This window comes from Anolis carolinensis, chromosome 1, assembly GCF_035594765.1.
Source record: "Anolis carolinensis isolate JA03-04 chromosome 1, rAnoCar3.1.pri, whole genome shotgun sequence".
NCBI classification, from domain to species: domain Eukaryota; kingdom Metazoa; phylum Chordata; class Lepidosauria; order Squamata; family Dactyloidae; genus Anolis; species Anolis carolinensis.
In genome coordinates this window covers 236,545,418-236,562,146 of record NC_085841.1, presented here as the reverse complement: position 1 = coordinate 236,562,146, position 16,729 = coordinate 236,545,418, and the positions used below count along the sequence as shown (strand labels likewise).

The 16,729-nt window shown below is 42.3% G+C and overlaps 2 protein-coding genes across 9 annotated transcripts in view; one reads left to right on the top strand and one right to left on the bottom strand.

Moving 5' to 3' along the window:
* Positions 1-3,786, top strand: part of p2rx3 (purinergic receptor P2X 3) — a 54,976-nt gene extending 51,190 nt beyond the window's left edge. For both annotated transcript variants that reach the window (XM_062967173.1, XM_003215016.4), the window contains exon 12: positions 1,017-3,786. In XM_062967173.1, the coding sequence (XP_062823243.1) occupies positions 1,017-1,142 (126 nt within the window). In that variant the 3' untranslated portion in view covers positions 1,143-3,786. The remainder of the gene's footprint in view (positions 1-1,016) is intronic.
* A 5,429-nt stretch (positions 3,787-9,215) lies between these two features.
* slc43a3 (solute carrier family 43 member 3) overlaps positions 9,216-16,729 on the bottom strand; it is a 59,560-nt gene continuing 52,046 nt past the window's right edge. For all 7 annotated transcript variants that reach the window (XM_008111146.3, XM_008111142.3, XM_008111134.3 and 4 more), the window contains 4 exons: positions 16,409-16,528; positions 16,073-16,259; positions 15,157-15,280; positions 9,216-11,334 (listed from right to left, as the gene is read on the bottom strand). In XM_008111146.3, the coding sequence (XP_008109353.2) occupies positions 11,176-11,334; positions 15,157-15,280; positions 16,073-16,259; positions 16,409-16,528 (590 nt within the window). In that variant the 3' untranslated portion in view covers positions 9,216-11,175. The remainder of the gene's footprint in view (positions 11,335-15,156; positions 15,281-16,072; positions 16,260-16,408; positions 16,529-16,729) is intronic.

Below are 16,729 nucleotides of genomic sequence, written 5' to 3'. Positions count from 1 at the left end.
CTGGAACTCCCTCCCCAGGGAGATCAGACTGGCACCTTCCCTATCCACCTTTCATAAGGATCTTAAAACATGGCTGTATCAATGCACCTTCAAATGAATAGTTCCAATTAGATATTAACTTGTCACAATTATTGCACTTTATCGATGTCCCTTACTCTTGTTGATTTTAATCTTGTAATCTTCCCTGATCACCCTATATTATTATCCTTGAGTCTCACGTAGAGTCTGCACAAACTCACCCTTACAAATTTGTACAGTGCTCTAGGTTTGGAGGACCAGATATGTTTATGCTGTTTTATGCTGTGTTGTGTTGTTTTTATTGTTTTAAATTATAAATTATGACTACATTTTAATGTATGATGATGCTGGGCTTGTCCCCACGTGAGCCGCCCCGAGTCGCCTTGGGGAGATGGGAGCGGGATATAAAAATAAAGTTGTTATTATTATTATTGACACAACAACATAGTCTAACACAACAAACAAGATAGATATGCTGGATTTCATATCACAGAATCATTGGGAAGTCGAACACTTCCCAAGCGTTTAGGACTGTGATGTATTTTCGGATGATGCGTGCAGATCCCAGTTTTGCCTTTTGCAGTTGGCAGATCGTAATTTTGTCAATGTCTATTGTTTCCAAATGCTGGCTGAGATCTTTTGGCACGGCGTCCAATGTCCCGATTACCACCGGGACCACCTGTACTGGTTTCTGCCAGTCTTTGAAGTTCGATTTATTATTATTATTATTATTATTATTATTATTATTATTATTATTATTATTAAAAAGGTCTTAAAATTCCTAGCATGATAATCAAACCACAGCTGGGCGTATATGCTTTGTGCACCCCACAAGCTTTGTTTCACCTCCGTCCCATCTCCAGTCCAAATTTTGTCCCAAGTAAACTCTCAGGTTCTATGCAAAACACTTTGTAAGAAGCAAGAATTCATCCATGTCATTAAGTTGCTAATTGGTCTTTCTGTTCCTCTTTCTGTCCTTGCACCTCCTTCCTAACCAGGTATCAGAGAAAGTGTTGCAATCAGATACTGCCACCAATCCTGTTTATCAGAGTAACCAGATGTTGGAGGGCCCTTATGAGGAAAAGCATTCAACAGATTCTGGAGCTTTCTCACTTGGGCTCTGATGCATAGGAACCAGGAAATGGAACTGTATAATTTATCTATTTCACTCTTCATTATCATGGTACCACTTTGCACAATAGCCCTTCAGTCAGAACCTGGGGTGTAGCTGCTGGTGGGAGAGGATAAAAAAATGATGGCATTACTCTTCAAATAAGAATGCAATTGTTATTTCACTTTTCAATTTTCTAACCTTACAGAAACTCAAAACTTCAGCTTCAGCATTAATGTTTCAGTTAATCACCCTAATTAGCATTGGAAAGGTTTTTGTCTCTTGCCTGGGGGCATCCTTTGTTCAGTCATTAGCTGTCCTCTCCCCTCAGAGTGTTGGTTCCCACCTACTGTTTTGATTTTAGAGTTTTTTAATAAGGGTAGCCAGATCTAATTAGGGTGATTAACTGAAACATTAATGCTGGCTTCCCAGTGACAAAGGACTCTTGCCACATCCTGGACTCTACACAGATATATATTTTTTCCTTTCCTTACTTATTTTATCCATACCTCACAACCTCTGAGGATGCCTGCCATAGATGTGGGCAAAACGTCAGGAGAGAATACCTCTGGAACATGGCCACACAGCCCGAAAGACATACAACAACCCTGTGATCCCGGCCATGAAAGCCTTCGACAACACGGTGTCAGGTTTTCTCTAGGCCAAAGCCCCTTCCTTCTCATTTCCCCCCCAGAAATTTGCTACAACTGAAGTATTATAACCTAACAAAAAGGAGATCTATCGTGCTTCACCAGTGAGCTATTAATATGTTTATAATATCAGAATTAAGAAATATTACCCAAAAAAAAGAGCTCCAAGAGATGGTCAATGAAACTGAAGAAAAAATAGCTTGTAAGTAATGTATCTGAAACTAAAAACATATGTCCACGTTGCCTAAATAGTTCCTGTCAACTGTTAGGATATGGTGCTATAGGCACTGCACTCGTGGCAACTATCCCTTTAGCTGAGTGAAGGAGCCATCCCCAGTTTTCCCACTGTCATATTGAGTAAAGTAAAAATGACTGGCAGGCCTTAGGCAAAGTGTTGAATAATTCTGAAATAAAAATAAATAAACAAAAGGCATGCATAATTTTTTAGATGAGAAAGTATTGTGAACTTCCAAGAATTTGTCTTCTTTTTTTAAAATGTTGTTTGAAATTCTCATGTCCAAGAGCTATGAGCTATGAAGGCATGTCCCCTGAAGGAGAAAGCAGTGGGGGACTTTTAAAATGTCTGTTTAATTTACCAAATTACAAGCAGGCCTATTAAAGGAAAGCAGACTTTGCAACAGGAAGCATGACTGCTTCAAGTTACCCTAAATAACTCAGGACTCTGCCTTCTACCGAATCAGATCATAGATTCAACTTGCCCAATATTGTCTGTACTCAAGAAAGAGAGCTGCTAATTATGTGGGACAATAATATGGCCTGCCAGGACAGTTCTTCTCTTCCATGAAGGCTATAGGGAGGCCATCCTCAAAGCCCTGTCCTGCTCAAAAAGGAGAGCAGGTGAGCAAGCAAATGAGTTAAAACATCATGCCTGCAGCTCAGTCAACTTCACTCTCTCTCCCCATTCCCAATAGCAAAGCTGGCTTGGAGCACATCAGAATGGAGAACTCCCCAGAAATCTGACTGCATCAACTTCCCAAGTTCCATGTTTTCTCAGAATCAGGGAAATTTCCAGAGGAATAAAAATGAGCTCAGGCCTCATCTGATGCCCAGGAAAATGGCTTTTCTAGTCACAACCTGTATCTCATCGCCTCTTGTTCACTTTCTCCTTGGGATAAGCAACAGCAAATCTCAATCTGGTACCTGGAAAAGCCACTGCCTAAGAAACCCACTCCAAAGGGGGTTTAGGTCCACACAGCTAGGGAAAAATGGACTTGGCCTGTTGGCTGTCCACATGCCATTCCAAAAATTTGGAATCTGGCCATTAAAAAAACAACAACCCAAAAGCCTTTGAAAAAAGAAAGAAAACCTTACCAGAGGCCATTAAACCTCTTTTCAGGCCTGATGGACATGCGAGGAGATGCGGGTGGGGGAGACCCAAATTGCTCCTACCTTTCTTTATTTCCTCATGCATAAACGGCCCGGGCTGTGGCGCAAGCTGGTGAGCAGCCAGCTGAGACCAATCACTCTGATCAAGAGGTCATGAGTTCGAGGCCAGCTCGGAGCCTGCATTTGTCTTGTCTTTGTTCTATGTCAAGGCATTGAATGTTTGCCTATATGTGTAATGTGATCCGCCCTGAGTCCCCTTCGGGGTGAGAAGGGCAGAACATAAATGCTGTAAATAAATAAATAATTAATATGTTCCATCAGGCCTGAAAAGAGGTGCCCGGTAATTTTTTTTATTTTTAAGGGGTTTTTTTTGGGGGGGGGGGTTGACTTACAAAGCTATATGACTCCGGTCTAGGTTATCTGAAGGACCGCATTTCCTTCTACAAACCTGGGCGACATCTACGATCTACTCAGTGCCACCACACATTAAAGCACTCTTAGAGGGAACACAGGAGGGGGCCTTTTCGGTGGCTGCTCCCAGCATGTGGAACTCCCTCCTAAGAGAAACCAGAATGGCCCCATCCCTGCTAGCCTTCTGCAAACAGGTCAAAGCTTTCCTCTGCTAACAGGCTATTAGGGAAGGGATAGAGGAGGCTCTGGGGCGGGTGGGTGGGATTGGGGGATATATGAGTTTTAAAGGCCATTTTAATGTATTTGCTCTATTTTAATTCTGTCTTTACCACACTGTTATTATTTGTTTTTAACTTTTGTATTGCTCATTTTAAACTGTTTAGTGTGGATAGATGTTAATCGTGTTGAGTCCCCATGGGGAGAAAAGCAGGATATAAATAAAGATAACAGTAATTATAATAATAGTATATGTGTTATTGGAAACTGGCATGTGTACAAGCTACCAGCATTTAATTTCTATATTGGCAATCACAAGCATGGCAATGTGTGCAGTTTCATTCTAGATGGGGAATTATCCAAGAAGCGAAGAAAATGGTCTGTGTTGTTGTCTTTGATCATGTCATGGAGTCACCTATTTTAGAAGGGCGAGTGCTATTGGCTTAGTGTCTTTTACATTGTCTGTAACTACCTGGGCTTGGCCCCATGTAGGCCACCCCAAGTCCCTTCGGGGAGATGGAGGAGGGGGTATAAAAATAAAGTATTATTATTATTATTATTATTATTATTATTATTATTATTATTATTATTATTCTCTTGCCTTCTGGAGTCTGAGGCATGTCCATAAGATCCCCTCTTTATTGCTCCTTCTAAGCCGCTGTATAAAATCTACATTATCTGCTTTGAACTGAATTATTTCACAGTGTAGACTCAGATAATCCAGTTCTTGATAGTCTGCTTGATAGTCTGGATTATATGACAGTATTGAAGGGCCCTATGACAGGCCTGCATACAGAGAGAGAGTTTGGATACCACAGAAGAAATGTTGGCTGCCTTTGCTCATGGGCTGGTATTATGAAGGAAAAGAGATTGAATGTTTTTTCCCCCATGCTGCTGCCAGAAGCTTAATTTAGAGTATATGAGTCAGCTTTCAGATTACATCGTAAAACTGCCTAAGTGTGCTTGTAGGAAATGACAGTAGAACTGAGAACAAGGGCCATAAATATACCCTTGCTTGCTTTGCATGCTTTTGAGTCACAAACATACATAGCTAGCATGTCAACCAAACTGTCTTTAAATTAAAACCATGGAATCCTGTGGGTGAACTGAGATGGCATAAATCAGATTTACATCATCTCACTATTTTGGTCATTATGGAAGGTAGAGTTCATTACAAGGTGCACACAAACCAAAATCACAACCCACCTTTTCTCAGCTGCAATCCATCACCCACAAACCTGACCATTTTCTGGCCAGTGGAGAATGGGGGAAGAAGCAATGAGACATCCAGTTATTTTCCTCTAGCTAAAGGTTGCCAGCATTGAATTGCTACATTCAATTTTTTTTTTTCGTGTCAGGAGCAACCGGAGTTGCTTCTGGAGTGAGAGAATTGGCCGTCTGCAAGGACGTTGCCCAGGGGACGCCCGAATGTTTTTGATGTTTGTACCATCCTTGTGGGAGGCTTCTCTCATGTCCCCGCATGGAGCTGGAGCTGATAGAGGGAGCTCATCCGTGCCCGGGTGGGATTCGAACCTGGCAGCCTTCAGGTCAGCAACCCAACCTTCAAGTCACAAGGCTTTTATCCCCTAGGCCACCAGAGGCTCCTTACATTCAATTAACTGTAGCATTCAACAGCAGAGGATGCATGTTGCTGCGCATCTGGCTAGAAATTAATAGCTGGACATTTGTCAGGAAATGGATGGATTTGAGGGTCTGAAACTGAGTAAAGGTGGGTTGGATGGGAGAGTGTTATAACTATATCTTGTAGTGATGTCTCTCAATGCTGGAACACAGGCCAGAGTTAAAGGCTGAGAGCAAAAGGCATCTTTTCCCCAGAGTCCTATTATGTCCATAACAACTTCTACCTTTAATGCTTTTGAGGAAATGCCCTCATTTCTCAAGCAGCCGTTTCACCACTTCTGCATAGGACATAAAAAGGGAGGGGAAGGAAAAAATGGAATGTGGCAATACCTTATTTTAGAATGAGCCTTTGTAGATATAAAATGCACATCTTCAGATGCAACACATAATGACATTAAAGCCTGAAGTCTAAAGCATATTTATACAGTTGAAGAAATGGGATAGTTTTGAATGCAAGGAAACCGACTTTTGGTAAATAGATGTTCTTTCACACATCAACACTGATTACTGTAAAAATCTGAAAGACTGTTCACTCTCATCCAGCCCTTTGAAAATTTAGGGCTAGGGGCCTGAGTTGCATCTTTCTGGATCCTATTATATTCTATCGCATTCCCACAACTGTATACATACGCTATATAACCTGAGGTTTGAATATTTCTCTGTGCTGCATTTGAAGAAAAAAGTTTATATCCATGGAATCATTCAGTGAAATAAAAATAGTCTCGAGGTTGCCTCATTTTCCCCCCAGATTATCTTCTTATCCCAGATTATCTGGCAGTGGAGAATCATATAATCCAGGATCAGATCCTGGGATATAGGGCAGTGTAGAAGGGGCCAAACTTGTCTCCTTTGAAAACTACTGCATAAGATGCTATCTTTAGCTAGAATAGTTGGCACAATTTATCTTCAGAGAGGAATAGTGTGATGACCTGATGTAATCTGCAGTTTGTAAACACAAGTGCTGAGAACTTGATAGAAACCATCACTATTCTATATGTTTTCCTAATAAGTTTAACTAAAAACCTATGCTGTCGAACTTATGGTTTGATGGTTGTCTAAAGCCATCCTGTAGAAGTAATACAGTTTGACAGCACTTTAACTGCCACATCTGAATGCTACAGAAGCCTGGGGTTTATAGTTTAGTGAGGCACCAGCATTATTTGGCAGAGAAAGCTAAAGACCTTGTAAAACTACAGCTCCCACAATTCCATAGTAGTCAGTCTTTGGCAATTAAAGTGGCATCAAATCACATGAATTCTCCAGTGTAGATGCACCTTATGCCATGGGAAGATACCTTTTTAACAGAACTACAAAAACAAAACAAAAAAAGAAATGAAGGGAGATCCATCATCCTGAAATTCCACTCCTCTTCATTTTACTTCCCTACCCCTTTACTCTCTTCCCAAAAATTATCTGTCTGGAATGCACCATGGATACATCCCAGGCAGATAGAGGCTTATGAATGAATTTTGTTTGCATTATTTTTATAAAAGTGTCTCACAGAATCTTAAGAATGTCTGTAACAACTTCTAACATAACATTAGTTTTCCTCGCTAAGGACTTGTCTACATGGAGCCCTCGATGGCCTAGGGGATAAAAGCCTTGTGACTTGAAGGTTGGGTTGCTGACCTGAAGGCTGTCAGGTTCGAATCCCATCCGAGGAGAGCGCGGATGAGCTCCCTCTATCAGCTCCAGCTCCATGCGGGGACATGAGAGAAGCCTCCCACAAGGATGGTAAAACATCAAAACATCCGGGCGTCCCCTGGGCAATGTCCTTGCAGACAGCCAATTCTCTCACTCCAGAAGCAACTCAGGTTGCTCCTGACCCAAAAAAAATACTTGTCTACATGGATGTTATAACCTGTAATCACCCAACATTGTGTCCTGGCAATCCGTACAACATTTCTGAATTCCTGATGGGGGTGTGTTTATTCGTTCAGTTGCTTCCAACTCTTCATGACCTCATGGACAAGCCCACACCAGAGCTCTCTGTCTGCCATGGCCACCCCCAGCTCCTTCAAGGTCAAGCCAGTCACTTCAAGGATACCATCCATCCACCTTGCCCTTGGTCGGCCCCTCTTCCTTTTTCCTTCCTTTTCCCCCAGCATCACTCTCTTCTCCAAGCTTTCCTGTCTTCTCATGATGTGACCAAAGTACTTTATCTTTTCCTCTAATAGCCTTCCATCCAGTGAGCAGTCGGGATTTATTTCCTGGAGGATGGACAGGTTTAATCTTCTTGCAGTGCAAGAGTAATGGTCTTCTTGTGGTCTGATGGGTAATGTAGAGTATCAACCCGATTCATCCCCACATTAAGAAAGGTTGAGAGATGTTCTGATGTTTCCTAACTTCTAAGCACTCTGAAACTTCAATGTAGTGTAGAAAGCAGGAGTGGGTCTTATTTGGAGCAGTTTGCTATGTACTTAAGCCACTGCTGCCATCTCTTTTCCACTACACTCATCAGCACAGGGAAAGGGGAGATGGCTACAGAACTCCATGTGAGTGAGCTCCTGGCCATCACTGGTACTTTATACTGATTGTACATTGGGGTGGTGTATTTATGCATGTTTTCATTCATCTCAGGGTTTGTTTGTTTTTTGTTTGGGGGGTTGGGGGACCTTTGGGGGCAAAAACTGCATAAAATTCACACCTACATGTATGTATGTATGTATGTATGTATGTATTTAAATGATGTTTTTGGGAGACTTTGGGAAACTGGCAAGAGACTTGATGAACCACATAACTGAGGACCAGAGCCATGTGTGAAAATTTCCTTTGTTCCCCACCCAAAGTCTCTTTCTCTCTTTCTCTCTCCCCTCCATCCACACACACACACACACACACTTTTCAAGTCCTTATGAGGTAAAGACAGCAGCAATAGCTTCGTCGTCGTCGTCTCACTTGTTCAGTCGTGTTCGACTCTTCGTGACCTCATGGACCAGTCCACGCCAGAGCTCCCTGTTGGCCGTCACCGTCCCCAGTTCCTTCAAGGTCGAGCCAGTCACTTCAAGGATACCGTCCATCCATCTCGCCCTTGGTCGGCCCCTCTTCCTTTTTCCTTCCATTTTCCCCAGCATCAATCTCTTCTCCAAGCTTTCCTATCTTCTCATGATGTGGCCAAAGTACTTCATCTTTGCCTCTAATATCCTTCCCTCCAGTGAGCAGCCGGGCATTATTTCCTGGAGGATGGACTGTTTGGATCTTCTTGCGGTCCAAGGCACTCTCAGGATTTTCCTCCAGCACCAGAGTTCAAAAGCGTCTATCTTCCTTCGCTCAGCCTTCCTTATGGTCCAGCTCTTGCATCCATAGGTTACTATGGGGAATACCATGGCTTTGACTATGCGGACCTTCGTTGCCAGTGTGATGTCTCTGCTTTTCAGTATTTTATCGAACAACAACAACAACTTACCAATGTAAAAAAGGAGGCGCTGTAGGACAAGTCAGATAATGAAGAACTGGTTCAACTTATCTGAGATAGAAAGCCAATGAGAGTGCACCCTCCTATTCTTTCCTATGAGGACTACCTTGGTTGAATTGCATCTCTGCTCTCTTCTTTTCCCTTCTCAGCAGTGAGCAGCAGCATTGGTTCCCCCCAGGACTGACAACCGCAGAGGGATGGTAGTTTTGAATACTGCTCAAAGGACTACAAAATAGCTCCTTGCACACTATAAACAAGTCATATAAAGATGGTTTTCTGCATGCATGTCACTTACAAGGATTCAAGCTATTTTTGTTTGCTTTGCATCTCTGAAAATAGTGTGGGTGCTGTGAAGTGCATCAAGAGCATTCTGACACGTTAGATATATTACTTCTTTGAACCGATGTGCATTTGTAAGAACCTGTATTTCATATAATTTGAAAAATAAGAGAGAGACATCTTATTTCCCCTCCAGCCTTACATTTTCCCTCTTTTTTGGCCCAGTAGTCACCAACAATTATAGAAGCATTCCTGTTGTCAACTTGCTGGAAGGATATTCAACAGCCTGCTTCTAAAATGTGGGACTCTGTCACTTTCTATTAAGGTTGGTGGTTCAGGTTTTCCAGCCAAACTTGAGATGTAGGGACAGTTCATGAGGTCATTAAGCATTACCACAGTTTCACAAGGCTTGTCCGTCAAACAAAGAGAGAAAGAGAAGAGAGAGGGAACAGAGAGAAAAAAAGAAAGGACAAACGAATCAAAGACAGAAAAAGAGAGAGAGAGTACATATATGCCCTTGGGAAATTAAGAAAGAACATTCAGTTAAAAGTGCTGTCTCAATATCAGGGAAAACATGGGGATTACTCCTTCTCACTTGTTTAGGGAGATGGGTTAAGGAACAGTTAATCGAGGCTGATCTAAGCAGGGTCAGCCCTGATTAGTACTTGGATTTTTTGTGTGTCAGGAGTGACTTGAGAAACTGCAAGTTGCTTCTGGTGTGAGAGAATCGGACGTCTGCAAGGACATTGCTCAAGGGATGCCCATATGTTTTGATGCTTTTACTGTCCTTGTGGGAGGTTTTTCTCATGTCCCTGCATGGAGCTGATAGAGGGAGCTCATCCGCAATCTCCCTGGGTTGGATTCGAACTGGCAACCTTCAGGTCAGCAGTCCTGCCGGCACAAGGGTTTAACCCACTGTGCCATCAGGGGCTCCAGTACTTGGATGAGAGACCACCAACTAATATCTGCTTGTAGCAGGCTGTTTTGATAGCTAAGCTAGATATTTGCACCCAGCACTTTCCTCTTGACTTGGAGTTAAGTCCCAAAACCCAGTAAATTTGCAGCTTATCTGAGGATGACCAATGAAACTGACCCAGATCCAGCCCTGAGATCTGACAACACTTGTAAAGAATAAAAAGGTGGCGTTTGTTTCTCTAGTGATGTTCAAACTGAAAGATTCCTTCTTAAATAACTAGATCTCTAGCTTTTTGACAAAGAAAGGAAGCTGATAGTTATGGTCCCAAGACTGATGAACAACTAACAACGGAAAGGGAACTCTGAAACTATGTGTTTTCATACATTTAGGTCCTTTATGATACTTTTAATTCAGCATTGAGCCTCTGTGAGTCCCCACTACCAGTTCCTTAACAGTACTTCCTGGGGCCTTCTTCTTGCCATGTGTAGACTGGAATTTGCTTCCACCCTTGTTTTGCTTATAATAAAAACAATTTTTTATTAATTTTTTAAATAGTTTAAATGTTTTTTTCCCTGTTTTGGGACTAAGTATGCACCTTGGTTCCTTTAAAAAATCTTTAAAAATCCAAAACCACGAGAGTATATGGTTTTTAAATTACTTCCAGACCATGATGGGAAAAAATGGGGAAGAACTCCACTTCTTAAAAATAATATTTTTCAGACATGTTAAACATTCTAATTGGAAAATGTTAAACTAACTATAGTACTGGCATTTGTACATCACCCACAAAAATATAGCTCTATAAAATATCAAAATAAAAATAACTAAAATACATCTTAATCCTCCCATTTTAGGAACATAAAATGTAAATTTAATACCTAGAAAAATAATGCCATATAAAGAAAGAGCTATGAACAATCTGGCTTTTGAAACCCAGATGTGAAAATCCAACCCGAAGTTATACGTTTTAGCCATTTGTTTCAAGGCGCTTAAGTGTGGCTGATAGCGTTGGGTTATGACACATTTTTCTGGGAGAAGGGCTCATAAGGAGACAAGGCTTATCCTCACAGTATGCTCTTTGATTCCCTTTACAGGTCTGCGTTTTCTTCTTAAAGTTCCCTTTTTGTTAAGTTTTAGAGGTTTCCAAAGTCGATAAAGGGAAGTGAAAGGCTCAAATGGAAGACTCAAGACCAGATTTCTCTGCAGTCAAGACAGGGATAGTCGAGCTATGTGTTGCATCCTGTTCCTTCTGTCGCCGCCTGCACTCCCGCCACACCATGAAAGGGTTAACCAAAGCCAATAGCATTAAGATTATGAGGCCAATATTCACCTGAAAAGAAAGAAAAGGAAAGAGTATAAAAAAGATAATACCTGACCCTGGTAAAACATACACATTTCCACAAGCACACAGAAGAGGAGGTCTGGCTGGGTGACTGCCGTCCAGATGGGCAATAGCACAAGGAAGCCCTCTTAATCCACTTCCCAGTCAATCCGTGGCCAGTTGAATCAGACACAGAGGCGGTTCAACCACCAGGCCAACTAGACATTTGCCTGTGGCGCCATCTTGTTAGGGGCGCCATCGAGGCAACTCCTGTCTCCTGCGGCCTGCCTCCGCAAGGTATTGAACTGCTTTTTCTGTTGATTTGTTGTAAAACATGATGTTTTAGTGCTTAATTTGTAAAATCTTAATGTAATCTGATGTTTAATAGGTGTTTCCTTATTATCAAACATTTTCGCTTACCCAACACTTTTATTTTTCAGTGATTTTTTTTTGGGGGGGGGGGGGGGAGGAGGACGCCAAAATTATATTCACCTACAGTTGAAAAATACCTAGGGTCGGCTCTGGTCAGACATGAAGCCCACCTGGTTGCCTTCTAGCAGCTGTTGCATAGCTTGGGAAGCAGTACTTAAAAGGAGTTACCGTATATACTCGAGTATAAGCCGACCCGAATATAATCCGAGGCACCTAATTTTACTACAAAAAACTGGGAAAACATTGACTCCAGTATAAGCCGAGAGTGGTAAATTTCAGAAATAAAAATAGATAACAATAAAATTACATTAATTGAGGCATCAGTAGGTTAAATGTTTTTGAAAGCTCAAATTTAAGATAAGACTGTCCAACTCTGATCAAATAATTATTCTCATCTTCTTCAATGTAAATGTGCTTATGTATCCTTTTAATAACAATAGAGTAAAATAATACATGTAATAATAATAATAATAAATACAGGAAAATAATACAAGGAATAATAGAGTAAAAAAATGCAATAATAATAATAATATCAGACTGAAATAATAAATGTATTAATAATAATAATAAAAATAGAGTAAAATAAATGTAATAGTAGCAACAATAATAGAGAAAAATAATAAATGTAATAATACCAATGATAATAGAGAAAAATAATAAATGTACCATATATTCTCAAGTATAAACTAACCCAAATATAAGCCAACCAGAACCCTCACCCGAGTATAAGCTGAGGGGGGGGGGGTTCAGTCTTAAAAAAAGGGCTGAAAAACTAGGCTTATACTGGAGTATATACAGTAGTCTAACAGATTTCAGGCAGTTCTGCAACCTAAGAACTTTCTGTTACAAGGTTGCTCACAGATGTTTCAGAATTTGGGTTGAAAGGGGAGAGTCCAGGTCTAGTCAGGTGACATTTCTGAGCAGAGCAGGTCCAAGGTAATTTTCAAGTATAGGCAAACAGAAATTTTGGCGGCCCCCAAAAACCAATCACTGAAAAATAAAAGTGTTGGATAAGTGAAAATGTTGGATAATAAGGAGGGATTAAGGAAAAGCCTAAATAAAAAACAACACTCCAAAAACAGGGGAAATCCAGACAGGAAGCAATCAGGGACAGCTAACACCTCCCCAAAAAAGATTTTCCCAGGCAAGAGGAAGCCAGGCCTGAAGCCACAGGGACATTAAATGCTAATCAAGGTGATTAATTACAACATCCACACCTGCCTCCCAACAGACAAGAGCTCTTTCTCCCACCCTGGACATTATTCCACAGACGAACACCACTTGCCTTGCTTCCAACAGAGGGCAGGGGGCGCCAAAGTACCCGACGCGGGCTCCGGAAGGCCCAGCGCAGGCTCCGGAAGGCCCGCCTGGCCTACTGGAAGGCCTGCCCGGCCCACCGGAAGGCCCGACGCGGGCTTCCGGAGCCTGCGCTGGGCCTTCCGGAGCCCGCGTCGGGCCATCCGGTGGGCCGGGCAGCCGGAAGAAGGCCCAAAGAAGGCCCGCAAGGCCTGAAGAAGGCCCGCAAGGCCCGAAGGAGGAGGCGGGGAGGGGGGGTGGCGCCATCCTCCCGGGGGCCTCAACTGCGCCCCCGGAATGATTGCGCCACAGGCAACCGCCTAAATGGCCTCGCCGGTGGACCACCTCTGTTTCTGAGGCTCTCTATGATGGTACTCCTTGAGCAATGGTACTTATGTGAGTGTAAATTTCTCACCCAGTCTCCTGAGATATTTCTAAACCAGAGGTTGAGAAGGCATGTAAGAGCCCATGGAAGCGAATGGAAAGCCTATGTTCCTGCCAACTGCACCGAGTAATCTGCAATTGGCAGAAAACATAAGCCACTAGATTGCTAAATCTGACATTTTTTTGTGTCAAGAGTGACTTGAGAAACTGCAAATTGCTTCTGGTGTGAGAGAATTAGCCATCTGCAAGGACAAATGTTTTACCATCCTGGGGGGGGGGGGGGGGGTTCTTTCATGTTCCTGCACGGGAAGCTGGAGTAGACACATGGGAACTCACCCCACTCCCCGGATTTGAACCGCCAACCTTTCAGTCAGCAGTCCTGCCAGTACAAGGGTTTAACCCATTGTACCACCTGATATAAATAGCAATGCTACAATCACAACCCTTTGGTTTTGACTGGTCAACAAAGCAGAACCTTCTATCTTGCTGAATATCAGGCTACCATTGGTGTCACATCCTTGACTTCAAAGACTTCCCAATGCAGATCAAGGCCACACACAGGTCTAGTCTGGTTCTGAGAATGGCTAAGGCTGAGGTTATTTAAGTTTTTATTATATATAATTTGTTTGGGACTTAGATACAGAAGAGTCTGTAAATGAAAAGAAGTGTATTGAAATGAAATCTTAGTGTCCCAATCGTCTTTCTAGAAGATACAAGTTCTGTTTCAACCTCCTGTGAATCTTTACAAACATTTGGGCAGAAGGGGTATTTTTGACAATGAAGTTCACAGAAAAGAGGTAAGACAGCCTCTTGCTACCAAACTGCCCTCATAAAAACATCTACTAAAAGGCAGGTGAGCCATATCCCTCTACACCTTATCATCCTTATTGGGCACACATTAATGTTAATGACTCCACAGGGACAAAATAATTTGAACTTCACTATGTTTTTGCCTATGATGGGCATCCTCTTTCAGCCCAAGGACCACATTCAATTTCAAAGACATTGTCAGAGGCTTCATTCCAGAGGTTAACAAAAGCAAAAATGTCAGCATACATAAACTTAAAGTGTTTACTGCCACTAACAGAAGCACAGGAGAGATCTTGCAAAATTTTATAATTGTGGGAAAGTTCCATACAAAAGCTAGGACACTGCCAAATGATGGTGTCATGGAGAAAGGGATGTGCCTATCTGGGAATTCCAAAAAATTGAAGATTTCGACCCAGGGTCTGGGATTCCTCACTCCTGTCCTATGCAGTATTGCCAAATCTCATTTCAACATAATGAGCAGGATCCTTTTAGTAACATATACGTGCCAGTCTCCTTTTGGATAGGACAAAAGGGCCCAGAACTGATCAGCCCTGTTGTCTTTATAGAAGACAAGGGGAGACAATTCAGATAATGAAGACACTGCTGCTCCCAGCTCCCAGGAGAAGGAAAAGGAAGTTGCACTTCCACTTGTGAGTGCATCTTTTTGTGTCTTTCCTCCACCAAGCTGAAAATAACTGCTAGTTCTTCATCTGAATTGCCTCCTGCCTCCATCCCATCCTTACCAATAAGCAGCAGTCTCACTGCCCCCTCCCAGGGCTTGACAGCTGCTCAGATGGGGGGAGCATTACCCTCCACCTGTTCAATGTAGGATCTCAGCTAGCAGATCCCCAACTGAGATAGTGATGCTGTACAGTGAAAGAGACCCACTGGGTTAAAAAAAACACTCACATAAAAGGGATCCTCTTTGAGTGGGCCCTTGATGAGTGAGAAAAAGGGATACTGTAGGAGAGAAACCACAGCCGAGAGTCCCATTATAATACCATATAGCTTCCCGAAGTGTTCCAGAGGAAAGCTGCAAAGACACAGAGAGAAAATAAATATTTATGGAAAAAGAGAAGTCCATGCAAAAAGCCTTATGAACTGACCTTTCTTTTTCCTTGTCTTCACAATAAACTGCCACTTCTCTGCTTCTTCTCCACCTCTTATTTTTAAAAGAAAGAGATGCCTTTCTAAAGATGCTGCATCCCTTATAAGGTTAGAGAGCAGTATAGACTGCTTGTTTGTTGCACCTGCATGCATATTTCATGACCCATGACAGTGGCAAATGTGGCATTCAATAGATTTAATTCATGGGTTTTGTATACAGAAAGGACGGCACCTAAAGTAATTTAACCAGGAATGCACCTTTAATCAGCAGCACACCCCCTCTCAAAAAAAGAAAAAAACACACAGAAAACCCACCACCACTCACAGCAGGTCTGCAAACCTACAATATCCTGCATTCCCAAAATAGTTTTTATATGCATTTTACACTGCTAATCAGAACCATTAAAAAACTAACTCCATCTTCTGCGTTTGACAAAGACCAGACTCAAAAAATATTCAGAAAAAACAGCAGTTGTGCTACAAACTCTGGAAGATGCCTCTCAGTTTGAAAGAAGGAATCTTTAAACACCCCTGAAGCAGAAAGAAGCTGTTGATGTTGATGTACAAGGAATCTAAATACCTCTCCTGCAAGATCCCTGGAGAAACTTCAGTGATGCCAAAATATGCCACCTACAGGATTCCAGACTAGATACCAAACAACACTCTTTTCAACCTTCTCTTTTTCTTTCTCTTTCCCCCTTTTTGCCGACAGACTTACGCAATAGCCAAGAAGGCAGCATTGCCTCCATAGAGGAAGGAGCGGCTCAGAACCTGCAGGATGAAGGTGGCATATTGTACGGGCAGCACTGGAATGGAGGCACAGATTGAGAATGCAATGCACTGCAACACTGTGATGAGCAACGACAGCACACAGGAACGCAAGTCCGCAAGTGAATCCGGCACACCTGAAAGACAGACAGAGAATCCAGCTAAAGAGAATTCAGAGTGAGATCAAGGGACAACCCCCCCCCCCCCCCCCGGCAAAGCACCAGAGAGCAGTTTTACAAGAGAGATAACATTTTACAAAGGAAACAAAGTTGTCAGGCTCGCATACCTTGGGAAATTCCCTGCTTTTTCTGTCCACGTTTGTGACGATCAAGAATAAGCCCATTCCAGGGGGCACAGAGGACTCCACATAATTGAGTGAAGGCAAAAGCATTGGTGTAGTGGCTCACTGTTGATAGAAAAAAGGAATCAAAAACAAGATCAAAATCCCTGCATTGAGTCTTTCTCCATCATACCGGAATTTTCATATATATAACCCATGCAAGATATCAGTCTGAGGCTAGAAAGAACATTAAAGTCTAGACTCCTTAGTTCTGCAGTGGTTCTCCAGACTAAGACAGTGTTTACTTCAGTGGTTCTCAGCCTGGTG